Source organism: Polyodon spathula, chromosome 2, assembly GCF_017654505.1.
Source record: "Polyodon spathula isolate WHYD16114869_AA chromosome 2, ASM1765450v1, whole genome shotgun sequence".
Taxonomy (NCBI): Eukaryota; Metazoa; Chordata; class Actinopteri; order Acipenseriformes; family Polyodontidae; genus Polyodon; species Polyodon spathula.
The window spans coordinates 10,901,989-10,920,480 of record NC_054535.1 but is presented as its reverse complement, the minus strand read 5'-3'; the positions used below and the strand labels follow the sequence as shown (position 1 = coordinate 10,920,480).

Genomic DNA, 18,492 nt, shown 5'->3' with positions numbered 1-18,492 from the left:
ACATTTTTACACAATACTATTTATAATATATCCACACAAAAACACCTCTTCATGTGCAGGGCTCCTACTCTGCTACAGCATCTTAAACTGCAAACGTGAACTGGGTTGAAGACCTAAATATATGCAACGGCCCGTGAACGGGGTCTATTATGTCTAATACGAGCACCAGCACCATTCATCAACAAACTGCTTTAGAAATCTACAAAGAAAACAGCCCTAAACATCTGAACACCCAGATTAAGTATGAAGCCATGGTTATCCCTACTGAGGGCTGTCGAACCAATCAGGTAAGTCTTGTCTCATTTATATGAGCTCCCAAACATACCGTCGATTTAGTGTTACGACTACCTCTCTTTTAATTGCACAACAACGTCAGTTTCGGTTTCAGATAGGTTGTATCTTTATCAAGCAACAAATCCAGTCACATGTTCATTATTTTAATTTGCTATGATTGTAAAATAATTCCATACTTCTGATTTACCTCTCAGACTATTATCCACTATATGATATAAACCCTGCGCTATCTTTTATTTCACCTCATCCACAGGTGTTTTTAATATCACCAAGCAGGCGTGATAAAAGGATCTTGCGACATATGAACAAATGGCAATATAAAACCAAGAACACTGCTTAGTCAGCTGACTCCTCCCTAATCGCCTCCTGCTTAGTGCAGGAAATACCGGTACATTTACCTTCTAATACGTTATTTGGGAAAAAAGTTCACATTCGGACCTGAACCCAACCCGAGGTCACCCAACCTGATGCAGGACTCTAAACCAAATGCCAGATCTATTGCATCACAATCTCTTTCTACAGCTAACACAGCTAAATGCTAAAATAAGCAGAAAACAAGGTTGTTCTGACCTAATAATATTCAACATATGGGCATTACATCTCAAACTTGGCATGTTCCACACGAAATTGGATTTGAACGAAAAAATGACTCTAAGCTGATGGAGTTATATTAACAGTGGTATTGAAAACCCTGTGATTCCAGCCTCGCAATTTGACATGGAAATGCAAATAACTATAATCAGGCTGATCGTTTGAAAATGCAAGAAATTATCAACGGAATTGCCACCTTTTTTGCTACTACAGAAATGAACAAATTAACAAGCTGTCAGATCTGGAATGTATTTGAATCTACAGGAAAATATGACGTATAAATTGCACCTGTATATATGTCGCTCCACCCTTTTCCAGGTTGCTAAAACTGCCTAAAAAGTCGACTTTGCATTCACACATTTCATTTTTTTGGGGGGGGTTCTTTGGAACATTCTATGTTTAGATAGCACTAAGGGCCAGTTGTTTGTGTTTTACTCCCTATGGCTAATTTCTCATAACATAAATCAAGATATCCTACCTACAAAGCAAGACTAATTTAGAATGTGTTTCTATGCAGTCAAAGTGCTGCAGTCACAGTCTTAGCTACCTTAAATGTCTAGGAGGCTGAAGACAGGGTTAAATGATGAACTCTGCTACAACTAATGCTGTCACATGGCATTTATCAACAGTTGACAGTCTTATTTTTTTTTTCAGATTTGCAACACAGTTCTCATTTCAACTCAAATAAATAGGTCACAAAGTAGGTGTTTTTGTAGAGGAATGTGGTTACTTATCAGTTTTAAGTGTGCATACAGTGTCCATAATTTACCTGCTGTCTTCTACAGTCTACCTTCATCAGCTCTATACAAAGTCAGTTTTTTTAAACCTTCCTGCAGCAAAGTACAACAAGTATGCCAAAATAATATACCCTTTCCTATAAACCCCAGTAACCTTTTAATGCCTGGTTGTTGACCACATGTGGTGCCAAACTAAGAGAGAGGAGACAGTGGTGTTCATCCCAGATTAATGTCAGTATCCTCTATATAAGAGTATTGTTGAATCAGTGTGAAAATAAGAAAACAATGTAAAGTTGGTCATTTTAAACCTTAACATGTATTAACACCTACAGTATCAAAATCTGTTTGCCAGTGTGACAGCAAAGGGGGATTAGAAAGACAGATTAGAAAATCACTAGATAGTATGAATAGAAATACCCCTTTTCACACTTACCTTCCCAAGAGCTTCACCAGAGGAGATACCATTATAGCGCCTACAAGACCTCCAATGGCAAAAATGGAAACTGTTACTGACCACATGAGTGTCAAGGATGCTGCTTCCATGGGTTGGTCATACCTATCATTCCAAGTTTTATTGTAAAATTCCTTAACATACTGGGGAAACAGAGAAACAAGTATATATTTATTCACTCATCTTCAAAGGTGTTATTATTATTATTATTATTATTATTATTATTATTATTATTATTATTATTAGTAGTAGTAGTAGTAGTAGTAGTAGTATTAGTAGCATGTAGCAGATACCACAGAGATTCAGTTTAGTTAGTTCTTGTCAATCCAGCATTTATTAAACAAGGCTAAATTCCTATTTAGAAGAGAATATTCAAATATTGTGAATATAATTGAGAATATACAGTATCCCACAGGTAGAAAATATCAAGGGAAGCTACCTGACACATTGTGTTTTTTCAGGTTAAGTGGTGGATTAAAATGCAGCTGGTGAGTACTGGATAAAGGAGGTTTCCATTGGATACCATAAGTAAAAACAACCTTTGACAGCTGGTCATAGGAATATATATTTGATCACTGACACCACTCTATTGCATAGTACCATATATTACTCTAATGGTAAGAGCTTCCCTATATTTATATATTTATAAAAAACAAAAAACACATATGGTCACACAGTAATTCTGTTTCTTCAGTCACTATTCGAAAAAGCAACCAGTTGATTTTATTAAGTTTACTAAATACACAGTTCAGGGCTTTATAGATGTCTGTCTTAATCAGCTCCTTGATATACTAGCATGCAACTGCCCCCAAGTAATTCATATTCACAGAATTTCCAAGGCTGTTGGAGAGAGTTAGAGCTTGTGGGGGCCCTGTGTCAAGGAAATAAATGTTTGGGCATATTGCCATTGTCACTGTTGTTAATCTGTGGTGGTGTTTTTAGAAACTGGCCAGGGTACACTTTCCTTGTGAAAGAGTTGCAAGGGGGTTGACAATAAAAAGTATAATATAAAAATGATGAATCATAAAATACATGGCACACTGAGTTTACTCAAAGGAGTCATTAGTCATGGTGTTCAAGATAAATAGTAATCATCTTAAATCTTTAATTTTAAGGATAAGAAACCATATTGCTATACAACAGCCAGAACATCCACTGAAGCTGACGTTCACCCATAACATTCAATAATAAAACACTTAGTAGGACTAAAAGATTAACATTTGCTTGTACAGACTCATCAGTGTTCTCAGTGTCAGTGACATCACTCCTTGATCCCCTGCCTTTTGGGGAGATTGAAGAAACTCCCTGTCTTTACATAATATCATTAATTAGACTTAAGAATGCAATGGTTTCTGCATTTCTTTTATATTGATTAGGCTTTGTGTCTTTGGACTTCAGCTACCAGAAACCAACTTCTCCATCTCAACCAACTGCAGCTTTTACAACCTCTTACATGTTTTACATTTTTCTAAGCTCACTCATATGAGTGGAAAATGTATGAGAGCCCTTTTTAATAATAAATACATTTATTATTATATTGTGTGTGCTTTTCATATAGAAATAAATGTAGCTCTCATTTTTCAAATTTAGTCCACTCCTTAATAGCTAAATTTACTGTACCATGAATAAGGCAAACGTAAAGCTTATTAAGTCATTGTAAAAGCATTGTAAAGCTCAGGTAAGTAGTGTATGGTAAAGGATGGTGTGATGAGTCAAAGGGGTTTCGGTCTGCAATTCAGCCTCCCAACAGTAGAAGGCATCAAACCAACTCGGGACTTCCCTTACCAAGGTTTTGTGACCATGACAAAAGTCATCTTTTTGAGGGGTGGCACCTTGGTGAGGGGCGGAAGTACGAGTATGTAAATTCCAGCCACTGGAGTCAAGTGAAGTTAAAGATACCTGTCAGTCTGGGATTGGTGATCCACTGACTACCGGGCGGGGTTTGCATACTAAAGGGAACGTGCTACTGTGTTCGGGGTTGGTCCTGAGGAATAGAGGCAGGGAAAAAAAGGCCGGAGGGAAGTACGTGCGGGGTTGGACTGTGTTATTTACTTTTAATAACGGATGGAGGCCTTACTAACTTTGCTCTTTTCTGTTTTTATTCCTTTTTGTTTCATTTTGGATTTGAGCAGATCACGAAGAGGATTAAGAGGCTTCCGTTCCTTTATTTTTGATTAATCAAGCACTCACTCCCTCCCTCACATCCTTCTTTATTGTTTTTTTTCTTTACCGTGTAATATTAAAATAATTTTTTTTTTTTTTTTACACGTAAATCGCTGTCTGGAAAATCCATTTTTACTCACACGCCTCACACGTGGTGTCATTGTGGGAGATGGATCCAGCTACAGTCTTGGCGATGTTTAGGGAACAGGAGGAGAAGCGAGAGGAGAGTGAAGCACAGCGCCAGGAACAGCTCGCCCAGTTCTTTGGTCAGTTGGTAGAGAAAATCTCGACACCAGCGGCGGAAACAGCGGTTGCCTGGATGTTTTCTTCACAACCAAAGTTACAGAAGATGACTCCGGAAGATGATCCTGAGGCGTTCTTGGTCACCTTTGAGAGAGTGGCAGAAGCAGCAGGGTGGCCCAAGAAATTGGCACCCTGTTTGACAGGAGAAGCGCAAGCAGCGTACAGAGCATTAATGGCCTCGGAGGCCGCAGATTATACAAAAGTAAAAGAAGCCATTCTCTCACGCCTCGGGATCACGGAAGAAACATACCGGCGCCGTGTCCGGGAATACCAGCTGTCCAAGGGGGTGCGGCCCCGGGTTGCGGGACAGTATCTCCTGGATCAGTGCACCCGGTGGCTGCAGCCGGAAGAACACACACCCCAAGAACTGGTGCAGAAGATCGCCATAGAGCAGTTCACATCCATACTGCCGCCAGGAAATCGGGAGTGGGTTAAAAGGAATCAACCTACCACTCTCGAGAAGGCCATCATCCTGGTGGAGGCATATGAGGATGCGAATGAAGGCGCCGCCTCTGACCCCACTCCTGCGCCTAAACTAACCAGGACCAACCCATCAGTGAAGCCCAGAGGAGGTAACCAGACCTTCAGACCATGGAGGTCGAGGTTAGCCCCATCTTGGGCGAGAGAAAAACCCCCTAACCTGTCGGTCACTGACTCACAGGACAAGCAAACTCCGTTGGTGCCTTCTACCCCAGTTTGTTACCGATGCAATGAGCCCGGACATATAGCCAGGGACTGTCCGATGATGGAGGTAGACCTGGCAAGAAGATCCTGGTCGGCAGTAACAGGTAAGAACACTGGGGAATGTCGGGAGGGCCCTTATCAATTAAGAGTACAGGTCGGGGATAAGAGTACTAATGCATTTGCAGACTCTGAGTGTGCACAAACATTGATTCGACAAGCTCTTTTGGAGGGGGTAACCTGGGAGCCACAGGGTAAAGTGGCTATCTCATGTATCCATGGAGAAACTCGGGTTTATCCCACCACTAAAGTTAGACTTACTGTTGATGGTTACTCAGCTTACGTTAAAGTGGCTGTAGCGCAATGTTTACCATACCCTGTTCTCCTGGGAAGAGACTGGCCGTTTTTTGATCGTATTTTAGGTCGGGAAATGGTCTTAGTTTCTACCAGGGGACAATCTAAGCAATGGGAGAAAACAATTGGCAAGATTTTCCCGTTACAATCCGACCTGTTTAACCCTAAAATCCGCCCAAGAAAAACAAAAAGAGAGCGCAGGGTGGAAAAATATGAGGGAACTCTGAGACGACAAGGGGAGGGGTCTGACTCAAAGGTAAACCAATCTTGTAAACGGCAGGGTAAAGGAGTAGGTGTTCAGTGTGACCGGGGCTGCGAGGTTACTGATGTGGAAGGTCACATAATAAAAGACACTCCTCTCAGCGTACCTAATCATTGGGACCGAGATATTGACCTGGGCTATGAACAACAAAATGATCCCACGTTACAGTATGCTTGGAAACAGGTTAGATATGTTGAGGGGAAGGATATGCAGGAAGGACAACCAGTGGTATTTCCGCATTTTTCTGTATCTGGGCACTTATTATATAGAATAACCCGGGCTCCCGGGACGGGACAGCTCGTAAAACAGTTATTGGTTCCTAGGCCTTTTCAGTCAGAAGTCATGAGATTGGCGCATGACATTCCATTTTCAGGTCATTTAGGAACTGAAAAGACCCAGGAACGAATTCTGGCCCGGTTTTTTTGGCCAGGGGTTTATGGTCTTGTGCGGAAGTATGTATCTGAGTGTCCGGAATGTCAATTAGCTGCCCCTAAGTTAGTTCGCCCCGCACCTCTGGTCTCACTGCCAATTATTGGAGTACCGTTTGAGAGGATTGGTGTAGATTTAGTAGGCCCTCTGGAGGGAGCAGAGTCAGGATATCGGTATATTTTGGTAGTAGTGGACTACGCAACACGATATCCAGAAGCTGTTCCCTTACGCTCTATGAGTGCAGAAGTAGTAGCAAATGAATTGGTTAAAATATTTTCTAGGGTGGGAATCCCGAAAGAAATTCTCACTGATCAGGGCACTAATTTTATGTCTGGCTGTATTCAGCAATTATACAAATTATTGAAAATCCGTTCAATTCGAACCTCAGTTTTTCATCCTCAAACGGATGGGCTTGTTGAACGATTTAATCAGACTTTAAAAAGTATGTTGCACCGCTTTGTAGATCAGGAGAAACGTAATTGGGCTAAACTGCTTCCCTACTTGCTCTTTGCAGTTCGTGAGGTACCACAATCCTCAACGGGGTTCTCTCCGTTTGAGCTCTTGTACGGTCGGCAGCCGCGGGGTATCTTGGATCTCATAAGAGAAGGCTGGGAAGAACAGTCAAAAGACTCTAAAAATATAGTGAAATATGTATTACAGCTACGCGATCGCTTAGAATTAGTCGGTCGATTGGCACATGACAATCTCAAAGTGGCACAGCAGAAGCAGCAGCAAAGCTACAATAAAAATGCAAGAATTAGGAACTTTCGACCTGGAGACAAAGTGTTGTTGTTGCTTCCCTCATCAGAATCTAAGTTGTTTGCTAAATGGCAGGGTCCCTTTGAGGTCATTCGAGCAATTGGAAAAGTTAATTATGAGATCCGACAGCCTGGGCGTCGGAAGGAAAATCAAATTTATCATGTTAATCTCCTCAAACCGTGGAAAGAACGGGAGGTCCATTTTATATCTCCCGAACAGGAGGGAGAGGACTATGGACCCTCAATTGAGCCAGTATCAGCAGCTGGGGTTCCGATGGGGGAACAATTAACTCCTGATCAATGCAAAGAGGTAAGCAATTTAATCAAAATGTTTGGTGATGTGTTTTCTAACGTGCCCGGAAGAACGCATTTGATTGAACACGCGGTTATCACTCCGCCAGGTCTGAGAGTTAGACAGAGACCGTATCGCATTCCAGAAAGTCGGAGAGATTCTGTCCGGAGGGAGGTGGAGTGTATGTTGAAACTTGGGATAATTGAACCTTCCCGAAGTGAGTGGTGTAGCCCAATTGTACCAATAGACAAACCAGATGGGTCACTACGGTTATGTATAGACTTTAGGAGGGTGAATGCTATCTCTAAGTTTGATGCATATCCCATGCCTCGGGTAGATGAACTCTTAGACAGGCTGGGGCGAGCTCGGTTTATTTCAACTTTGGATCTGACGAAAGGATACTGGCAAATTCCATTAGCAAAAGCCTCTCGTGAGAAAACGGCATTCTCAACCCCAGATGGTCTTTTTCAATTTTGTACTATGCCGTTCGGACTTCATGGAGCTCCCGCAACTTTCCAGAGACTGATGGACAGGGTTTTACAACCTCATCGACAGTATGCAGCTGCATATATCGATGATGTAGTCATATACAGTTCTTCCTGGAAAGAACATTTGAGTAGATTAAAAGCCGTCCTACAGTCTCTGAGGAAGGCGGGGCTCACAGCGAACATGGCAAAGTGCGCTATTGGAAAAGAAGAAACAAAATATTTAGGTTTCATAATGGGTAAGGGTAGAGTGAAACCGTTGGTTTCAAAAGTCCAGGCTTTGTTGGATTCACCGGTACCTACCACGAAAACCCAGGTGAGATCACTGTTGGGACTGGCTGGTTATTACCGCCGCTTTATTCCATACTTTTCCACTATAACCGCCCCTCTCACTGATCTCACTAAAAAGAACGCTCCAAATAAAATTAAGTGGAGTGCAGAGTGTCAGACAGCTTTTGAGTCTATTAAAACTAATTTGAGTCAGGCCCCAGCATTAGTAAGCCCGGATTTCAGCCGAGAGTTCATCCTTCAGACTGATGCATCGCAGACTGGTCTGGGGGCGGTTCTGTCCCAGGAAAAAAATGGTATAGAACACCCGATACTATATATTAGTCGGAAGTTACTGCCGAGAGAACAAAGGTACTCTGTGGTAGAGAAAGAATGCCTGGCAGTAAAATGGGCGGTGGAGTCCTTAAAATACTATCTTCTGGGACGACCCTTTGTACTCATCACAGATCACGCCCCTTTAAAGTGGTTAGACACAATGAAGGATTCAAACGCTAGGATTACGCGGTGGTACCTGGCGCTCCAACCCTTCGCCTTTCAAATAAGGCATCGTGCAGGTAAGTTACATCAAAACGCTGATTTTTTTTCCCAGGAGGGAGGGGAAAAGGAGGGGTTAGAGGTTTCCGAGTGTTCCTTCGGCTCCACTCTGAGGGGTGGGATATGTGATGAGTCAAAGGGGTTTTGGTCTGCAATTCAGCCTCCCAACAGTAGAAGACATCAAACCAACTCGGGACTTCCCTTACCAAGGTCTTGTGACCATGACAAAAGTCATCTTTTTGAGGGGCGGCATCAGCCACTGGAGTCAAGTGAAGTTAAAGATACCTGTCAGTCTGGGATTGGTGATCCACTGACTACCGGGGCGGGGTTTGCATACTAAAGGGAACGTGCTACTGTGTTCGGGGTTGGTCCTGAGGAATAGAGGTGGGGAAAAAAAGGCTGGAGGGAAGTACGTGCGGGGTTGGACTGTGTTATTTACTTTTAATTACGGACGGAGGCCTTACTAACTTTGCTCTTTTCTGTTTTTATTCCTTTTTGTTTCATTTTGGATTTGAGCAGATCACGAAGAGGATTAAGAGGCTTCCGTTCCTTTATTTTTGATTACTCCAGCACTCCCTCCCTCACATCCTTCTTTATTGTTTTTTTTTTCTTTACTGTGTAATATTAAATAAAATGTTTATTTTTTTTTACACGTAAGTCGCTGTCTGGAAAATCCATTTTTACTCACACGCCTCACAGATGGTGAAAGACAACTGTGGCAAAGTGGCTGGTGGAGGGGAATAGGTGTAGCGGTGATGCGATGCAGGAGTGACAGGCAGACAACGATATCCAGTGGAAAAGTGCTTTTATTTGTAATCCAGGTCTGGTGACCGTCAAATAATAAATCCCTGGCTATACACAACAATGTGTAAAGCGCGGGAATAACAACAACTGGGCACAGTCCCGAACAAAAACCAAACACACGGTCACCAGTCCTGGGTGAGTGCAGTCGTGCTGGTGCTGAGTGAAAACAACGGTACTTTGTGACGATAGTGCAGTGGTGCTCCGGACAGTGCTGACCCTACTCGACAGCTCCGGAGGTGAGCTTTAACTGTCTCCAAGTGAAGAACAGACAATTAACAGGACAAACACAATAACACACAAAATGAATTATTTTCTACACACTGAGAGCTCCTCTCTCAATCCTTCTCTCTCTCTGATCGTTTTACCCAAACGAAGGAAAAGATCAGCGTTACCCTGGCCCCTATATGTAATCCCGCATGATATCTAGGTAAACGGTTGCAGCTGCCTTATTACTTGCAGCTGCCTCTCGTTTACCTTTCAAATCAATACGGTCTTACAACAGAGTCTCGCTTCTTTCCAGACTGACCCACTTCCCTGACCCGGAAACGAACTGTCAGGCCAGCCCTTCCAGATATTTCTCCTCTCGTTCTTTAGCGCCCTCACAGGTCGGGAGGAAGATTCATCACCAGAACTCATATTTCCAACACAACCCATAAGTTGTCTAACTTACCAAGGTTGGAGCATTGACAACAGAGAGATTGTAGCCATACAGATATGAAGAACCGAAAGCTCCAGACAGAGAAGCTATCACAAGACGACAAGTCCACCCCTGAAATAAAACAGACATTCTTTCAGGTTTCCACAGGACATACATTATACCAGAGTTTAAAGCCATGACTCCAGCAGAATCTAAAACCCTTAACACACAATTTAATACACTAAGATTGCTGCATTAGATATAAAAAAAAGTCATTTTTCAAGCAACTGTACATTTACTGTAAACCAATATATACATAACCTTTATACCTTGTTCTTATTAAGGGTACCATACTTTATCCTTTATTAGTTTCTAATTTCCCACACACACAACTTCTCTGTCAGCACTGGCCTTTTTATGTAGGTACACAGAGTACTTAATTAATTTAGGGCCTGGAAAGCTGTCACAAAGAACTGCTGCTACTATCCGTAGGGTCAGATCCAACCACAAGCCTTATATTTTTTTGGTCAAGAAGTACTTTTTACAGTGGAGATAGCCATCATCATTTATAACCCTCCCAAATTACTACCGTGATTAAAGAATGTTTTATTATTTCCAAGGTGGGTGTCTGAGTTGCATGTCTTTAGGCAGAGGCACTGTCAAATAAATCACTCTATCATTGTAAATCATAAAGAGCTTTGATTTACCCAAATGAGGATTACTGTAAGACAAGTGCCACTAGACATCAAACTCCACAACAAGAAAGGTGTAAAGCTTCCCTCTATTGCCATCAAATTACATTGTAATTTGACAAAATACTGTTGTCTTATCACCTTTGGGGATAAATAATATTTCTGGATGTCGTCCAGTGTTTTACAAATCTGTTTTAGTGAATTAAAATGTAGTTATAGATTCATACTTTTAGGTAAGCAACAAGTCTTACATTTGATTGACTTCTCCTTCAAGGGAGTAACACGGACAAATCAAATCCAAGCACCTGATAGTATCATTGGTCAAGCAACATTACTGCACAACAATTAAGCCATAAAACCAGATGACATAGTCAGTAATGACTGGCCAGATAGCAAAGCAAAGTCAAGGGTGCTTGGTGTACCAAGAAGGGCATCTTTATGGGGTAGAGGTAGTGTTTGAGTTATATGTCTGGACAACCTTGAAAACAGAATCCTAATCTTAAAGGAGGCATAACCGATATTTTAAAATATATTTCTTATCTCTTACTCACCCTAGCAATACTAACACACGTCCATCTTTTCATTTTTCTATCATATTTCAAAGATAACAGTGATAGTGTGACATGACAACACTTCCACTGTACGAGGAATTAACTATTACAAAATAGATGCCATTTTTAATTATTTTTCCCATAGAGAAAGTTCTGTGCTGAACTAACCAGATTTAACTCGGGGGGGTGGGGGGGGTGTTACTGACGTAGTTAGTGCAGATCTTTTTTTTACTCATTGTTTACTACTATCTGCAGGTATTTCCACATCAAAAGCAATCATAGCAAAATGTCATCATACCAGAAACAATGCCTCAGGCACCGGGCAAAGCGTATGGAGCTGCCGCTCTCTATCAGACTGGAAAGGAGGCGGATGAAAGCCTCAAGTTCCATCGTCTGGTTAATGTGGAATGCCAAGATTGTTTCTGGCAAAAATAGCACATGTAACTGCAAAAAAGAAAGCAGCTTTCATAGATAAATGTTTCAACTCTGCTGAAATCAAGGGCTCAAAGGGAGGCTTCATAAGTGCTTCAAGCACTACATTAAGCCTCCAGGACAATACCTTCATAGGCAGCCAAAGCCGCTGAGCTATTTTTAAAAATTGCCCCGCAAGGAAATGCGCTCCTGGGGAGACTTCAATTTTAATATGACAAGCTGAAATGGCTGCCAAATAGACCTTCAATGTAGAGGGCATTTCCCCTCATCACAGGTCGTGGGGTCAAACCGCTTATGTAGGCACCACGTTTGAAACACGGTCCACTTGTACCCGTACTGGGAACGCATGACTCCACTGTGGAATTCTGGCTCAAATATTGCCCTTAATGGGTCGAGATGCCACAATGTCCCCCGCGTCTGACTGAGCAGGTTGCAACGTTTTGTCAAGCTCCAAGGCCTGCTGCTCAGGAGCTGTATCAGGGTTGCAAACCACAGTCTTCTGGGACAAAAAAAGGCCCAGTCCTGCCTGATCTTTTCCAGGCACTGCGGGAGCATGGCGAGTGGTGGAAAGGCATACAGAAGCTCCCTAGGCCACTGGTGCGTAAAGGCATCTATTACAAGCGGGCCCTGGAATCTGTTATGGAGAACCAGATGTGACAATGGATTGATTCTTTGCCAAATGAGGCTCACCATATCTGCATAAAGCTTACATTCTGAAGCACTGGGGATTCCCCTTGTAAGGAGATCTGCTGCCCAATTTGTCACGCCGGGCAGATGTTTTGCTTGCAGGGACAGGAGGTAATGGTGCGCCCAAAGCAACAGCCTGCAGGCTACTTGATGGAGACTGGGAACCTGAGGCCACTCTGGTGGTTTATGTAAGCCACCATGGTAGTGTATATGTCTCCCCTTAATCTCCTGTAAAAAATTCTGCAAGGCTAGAAACACTGCCTGCAGTTCCAAAATATTTATATGGTGACCCTGCCATGGGGGTTTCCATACTCCTTGAGCACCCCTGCCGTTCCACATGGTGCACCAGCCGAGGCTAGATGCATCCGTGGTTATAACCGCCCTTCTGAAATGTACTAGTGTCAGCTTTTTGTTGAGCTGAAAAAGCTTCAGAGAAACGGCTATTCTCTGCACTCTGTCCTCCGATAGATTGGACAGCATGGACCTGGATTCCAGATGCACTCTCAAATAAGAGGCTGTCTGCGAGTGTGTGAGCTGGCTCTTTGCACGGTTCACTGACAGACCTAGCCAAAGAAAGTGGTATGTGATGAGTTCTGTGTGAGCCACTGCCTGCACTGGAGACTGAGCACAAATGAGCCAGTGATCCAGGTAATTGAGCACTCTCAATGGACCCAGAATAGCCTCCATGCACTTCGAAAAAGCACAGGGAATGAGAGAGAGGGCAAATGGCAGTACCTGAAACTCGTATGGTATCACTTGGAAAATGAACCTGAGGTACCTCCTGTGCCCCGGTGTTATAGGGATGTGAAAATAAGTGTCCTTTAAGTCCACCGTAGTGAACCAATCACCTGGCCTTATTGACTGCAACAGCTGCTGCACAGTCAACATTTTGGACCTCCGTCAACTCAGATACAGGTTGACCCGTCTGGGGCCGAGGATTGGACTGAGGCCATCATCCTGCTTGTGCACCAGAAAGTACCTGGAGTAAAACCCTTCTTCCAATGAACTGAGGATGAACTGTGCAAATAGCCCACTTATATAGCAGTGCTGTCACCTCCTGAGACAACACCATCGCATCTCGCGAGCCTGTGACTAATGTTGTAGTCATGCCCTGAAATGGAAGGGGTCCGTGTTTGAATTGTAGACAATAGCTGGTCTTTACAGTATTGAGCACCAAAGTGTATGTGGTGCATTGACACCAGTACTCCAGGTGATTCCCTGAAAAGGGGTCCTGGGCCTGCAGCAGCAAATTGCTAGGACTGCTGCTTTGCTTGAGGCTTAGCCTGAGGTTTTTGCCACTGCACTTGATAGTGGAACTTATTGAAGTTTCCCCTTTGCGCAGCCACGGGTCGGTTGTGAAAACCCCCTCTGGCTTTTGCAGGAGCCGGCTGGACTGGTCTCTGAGGCTGCTGGAACCTTGGCCACCAGTTGGGAGCTGGTCTACATACTGGTGGAGGCCGCTTGGAAAGCAGATGTACCAGTTCCTTCGTAGACTCTCGTGCACAGTGAGAGTGCTGCAGCATCTACCGCAGGACCAAAAGCTACAGGTGTTGCATTATCTGAGTCACCCTCCTCAGAGTCGAACTCTTGATCAGCCACCTCTTCAGAGGCAGCAATAAGCAGCAGATCCCCTTGCTGCCATTCTGTGTGTACTACTCCCTGTTTCTCTAACGGCACAGAGGGAGCAGGTGAAGCAGTGCGTTCGTGCAGTAGCTCAGCCAACATATTGCCCTGTTGGGAAACTGCCTCCCAGAGTATATCCAGCTGTTCACAGCTCTCCGATCTATGAGATTGGTGGCTCTCTCTCCTCTTCTTAGGAGGGGAAACCAGAGATGGGGAGGGGGATGAGATGAGGATGACCACGAAGGCAGTCACCTACGTGACATTCTCCTGCTCGCCCTTGGCTCAGAGCCCTCAGGGAAGGGTAAAAGCCCTCTCTTTTTGAGCTGAGGATGGAGGGGGCCTTGTCAAGGTGAAATGGACGAAAACAGCTCTACAGAATTAATACGGGGACAGCCTTGTTTCCAGCAGTCCAACTCTTCGGTACACGTTAGTTCTCCACAAAGGTGAATAATGGTGCACCTATTAAATCGATACCTGCTAGGAATCACATCATCAGTGGGAAGTCGCAGCTCTTCTCACTCTTCTGGGAGGATCATTTTCCAATATATCCCCCTCCTCTTGCACACATGCCTGCCATTTTTTCCAGTTGGTGCAATGAACAGAAAACGTGATTTATGTATTCCAACCAGTAAGTAGCCTATCCTGTTCAGACGAGTTAACAATGCAATTTAATGCATGTGCTAAAAATAACAAAATATTAAATTACTAAAATACGTAATTATTTGATAATTAAACAGACTTTTTTTTATTATTATTATTATTGGCTTAAATACGTGTTCCCCTTACTGGCATCACAATTAACATATGCCTCTGACAAGGCAGAGAATGACATATGTCAATTAATGGCACAATACAGATTTATGAATCAGACAAGTAATATGTTAATGAGAAAATTGGTCTTTAAGGGCACTTTAGTCTAACGTCACAATGAGTGATGTTTTTTGACGATAAATGGCGTTTATGCATCACCCAATGAAATACTGTCATGTTAAACACTATAAGTGGCAGGATAAAGGAGATGGTATGTTTATGCATATGGGCCACTGTGTTCTAAATGTGAAAAGTACAGCCATGAAATGAAACAGGCTAACCCTTTTTACATGTGGCATAACATAATGACAATAATAATGCTATGCCTATGTTAGTAGACAATTAAAAAAAGATAAAAATATAAAACCAACCAACTATACATACATATATATATATATATATATATATATATATATATATATATATATATATATATATATATATATATATATATATACACATACACACACACACACACACACACACATATATATATATATATATATATATATATATATATATATATATATATATAGATAGATAGATAGATAGATAGATATAGATATAGATATAAAATCTTACTTGATTTGTTGTGCTGCTTCCATTATTTACGTCTTCATTTTCTAAGTTATTGATTTTTTCAGCCTTCCCCATGGTCTAGTATAGTGCAATTCTGTTAAACACAGAGAAAAAAAAAACAAAGTATATTATGCTGTATAAGTTCAGCAGTAGGATTCATTTGAACACCAGTGGTTAAATTGGGATTTTAAAGAAGCTTTCACACTTTTTATGTTAATGGTGCCATTTTTAAACGGAAAATATACTACACATTTGCATCGTGGGAAGATACATGCGTTGACCGTGTCACAACTGTGGTGCAAGCCTGGATCTACAACTTTACCTAGGTTTAAACCTTTAAAATGTAATTACAGAGTTAAAAAAAAAAAAAAAAAGATATTCAAATTAACATAGCCATCTAGCAGAACCCTAATGAGGCTTCTTGACTGATGGATGGAAAATCAGAATTTTGACATTTTGACTATACTACTTTCTCTCTTTCTCTCTCTCTCTCTCTCTCTCTCTCTCTCTCTCTCTCTCTCTCTCTCTCTCTCTCATTAGCACAAACTACAGCTTTGAGAAGTGGATATCACTGGTAAAAAAACGAATTAAAATTCTAGAAAAATCTATATAAAACTAGTGTTTTTTTTAATGTTTTTGAATGTCTGCTGCCTGTGTTACTGAAATATGAAATAAAAAAAAATTTAAAAAGTGTCAGGTAAATACGTATAGAACTTTACGCAGGGAAACTGAAAGAGATAACATAACGGTATGTATATGTACAGTCATAAAATACACATTGATTTCACTGCTTTAAGAAGACATCATTTCACTGTATGGGTTGCCATGTGTAAAAAAAAAAAAGCCTTAATATTTTAACATGTCTTTTTTACATATTGAATTTAAGTCTTGTATTTTTTCCCCAGATTTATAAATGTTGTTAAAATAAATAAATATGTTTTTAAATGTGTACATTCTGATATAATTTATAAAACTAGTTACAAGATTTAACATTTAGCGAAATATTTAACTGGCCAGCTGAATCTGGAGTTTGTATGCAAATGAGCTCTGCCCGCTTTGTGCATTTACCCGATTTGATTGGTTCTTATAATGCTAATCGGGAAATATGCACATTTCAGCATTAGCTTATTGATCCCAGAATCTCATCAAGCAGCTTCTTGAAGCATCACAGGGTGTCAGCTTCAACAACATTACTGGGGAGCTGGTCCCAGATTCCCATGATTCTCTGTGTAAAAAAGTGCCTCCTATTTTCTGTTCTGAATGCCCCTTTATCTAACCTCCATTTGTGACCCCTGGTCCTTGTTTCTTTTTTCAGGTTGAAAAAGTCTCTTGGGTTGACATTGTCAATACCTTTCAGTATTTTGAATGCTTGAATCAGTTTCCAGTTTTTACGTTTGTAGTGCTTCAGTAAAATATGTACTGAATATCTAGTGTACAAGACAGTGTAAGAGAAGTACTGTCGTAGAATATGTTTGAAACATACAAACTATACGATAACACAAATAATTTTAAATTTCGAAATCTGCCCACTGCCAGCCCCCCCCCCCAACTTGTGTTATCCAGAAGCAAACCTTTACTTTCTTCATTCAGCATCTCGACAGCAAAGCGTTGCTTATAGCGTAAGCTGTATTGAAAGAAATGTCTCGAAACACCTTTGCTGTCGTATGCAAACTGCAAGAGGCTCGTATCATGAAGTATAACCAATCTCTGGGGTCACTTGACAACCGTAAGTTTCATATTATTAGTATTATTAATATTTTAATAGTAGTACAATGTGACTGATAACGTGGTTGGAACGGTGACTGTAAAGTTTTGTTTTGCCTAGGTCCGCTGCAGCTGTGCAATGCAAGCTTACTGTAACGCAAGCATCCTCAATTACATGTAAATAAACAACGTGTACTTTCATTTAAATTGTAAAAACATGATTACTGTTCAATATAATGTATTTTTAAACTACATGTTTTATTCCATTTATATAGATTATCCGTAAAAGATTTTCAATCAAATATAAACTAGTAACTTTGGTGATGTCACAGTAAATTATGCAAATGAGTACCATCAAAGTTTTGAACCTTTCTTTCCTATTTTAACCTGAAGAAGGTACCTTTGAGGTCTTGAAAGATTGTGAATAATTATTATTTAGTTAGTCCAATAAAAGGTATCACTTCTCCTAGAGCAGGGGTTCCCAAAGTTTTGGTGATGGAGGGCCAATTTCTGAAGGTTGCACGGGATGGAAGGGGCCGCACAAGAAAATGTACCACTCATGAAACCGAAATCTGTCCCAAATCATACCTTTTTATTTCCTATACATTTTTGTATTTAAATTAGGAATGTATATTACCACCAGTGCAACACGAGCAGCTTTGAAATATATTTGTATTTTATCCTGTGTCTTGGTGCCACAACAGGCTTAGGTTTGAGCACCAATATAATGCTGTCACATCTTACATTGTCCTGGTCACAACTATCACGCCTCTTGACTTAACAACTAACCACTTCAATAAGAGCTGGATGTATGTACTGTGAACTCCAATCTCTGGGGACCACACAAATAGTTTGAGATGTGCAAAGTTCGAATTAAACAAATTATGTAAATTGCCCCTTGGTGTGGACATTTAGAGCTATTTCCATTGTAAATATGTAGAAATAAAACACAGACGTTACTGTATTTTACCTTTATGATTTTACTTATTTTTTTCTTTCTGAATACAACGAAATAATCACACATTTCTATTTCAAGTACAGCATTAATTATTCATAAATTATCTGCCATTACATTGGCGCTTTTTATGCAATTACATACGATTGCTACGTAACATCCTACTAGCTACTGTACTGCAGCCTAACTGTGGTCTTATTCAGAAACACTGCGCAAAAAAGAAATGAAAACAGTAACAATTTTAAACTTTAACCCACCGTTACTACAGTAGTACTTTCCCTAACAAAAGATCCAAGCTGAACACCAAAACGACAATACTGTACAGAGTATTTTCCTGATATAGTTGAAGCTGAATATAGTTTAACTTTTAAAATAATAAAATAAAATCTACAACAG

The 18,492-nt window shown here is 41.2% G+C and overlaps 1 protein-coding gene across 4 annotated transcripts in view; it reads right to left on the bottom strand.

Annotated features, from left to right (window-relative positions):
• slc2a9l2 (solute carrier family 2 member 9, like 2) overlaps window positions 1–18,492 on the bottom strand; it is a 149,388-nt gene that overhangs the window by 112,603 nt on the left and 18,293 nt on the right. For all 4 annotated transcript variants that reach the window (XM_041276219.1, XM_041276193.1, XM_041276204.1 and 1 more), the window contains 3 exons: window positions 15,441–15,531; window positions 10,097–10,195; window positions 2,056–2,216 (listed from right to left, as the gene is read on the bottom strand). In XM_041276219.1, coding sequence (XP_041132153.1) covers window positions 2,056–2,216; window positions 10,097–10,195; window positions 15,441–15,512 — 332 coding nt within the window. In that variant the 5' untranslated portion in view covers window positions 15,513–15,531. The remainder of the gene's footprint in view (window positions 1–2,055; window positions 2,217–10,096; window positions 10,196–15,440; window positions 15,532–18,492) is intronic.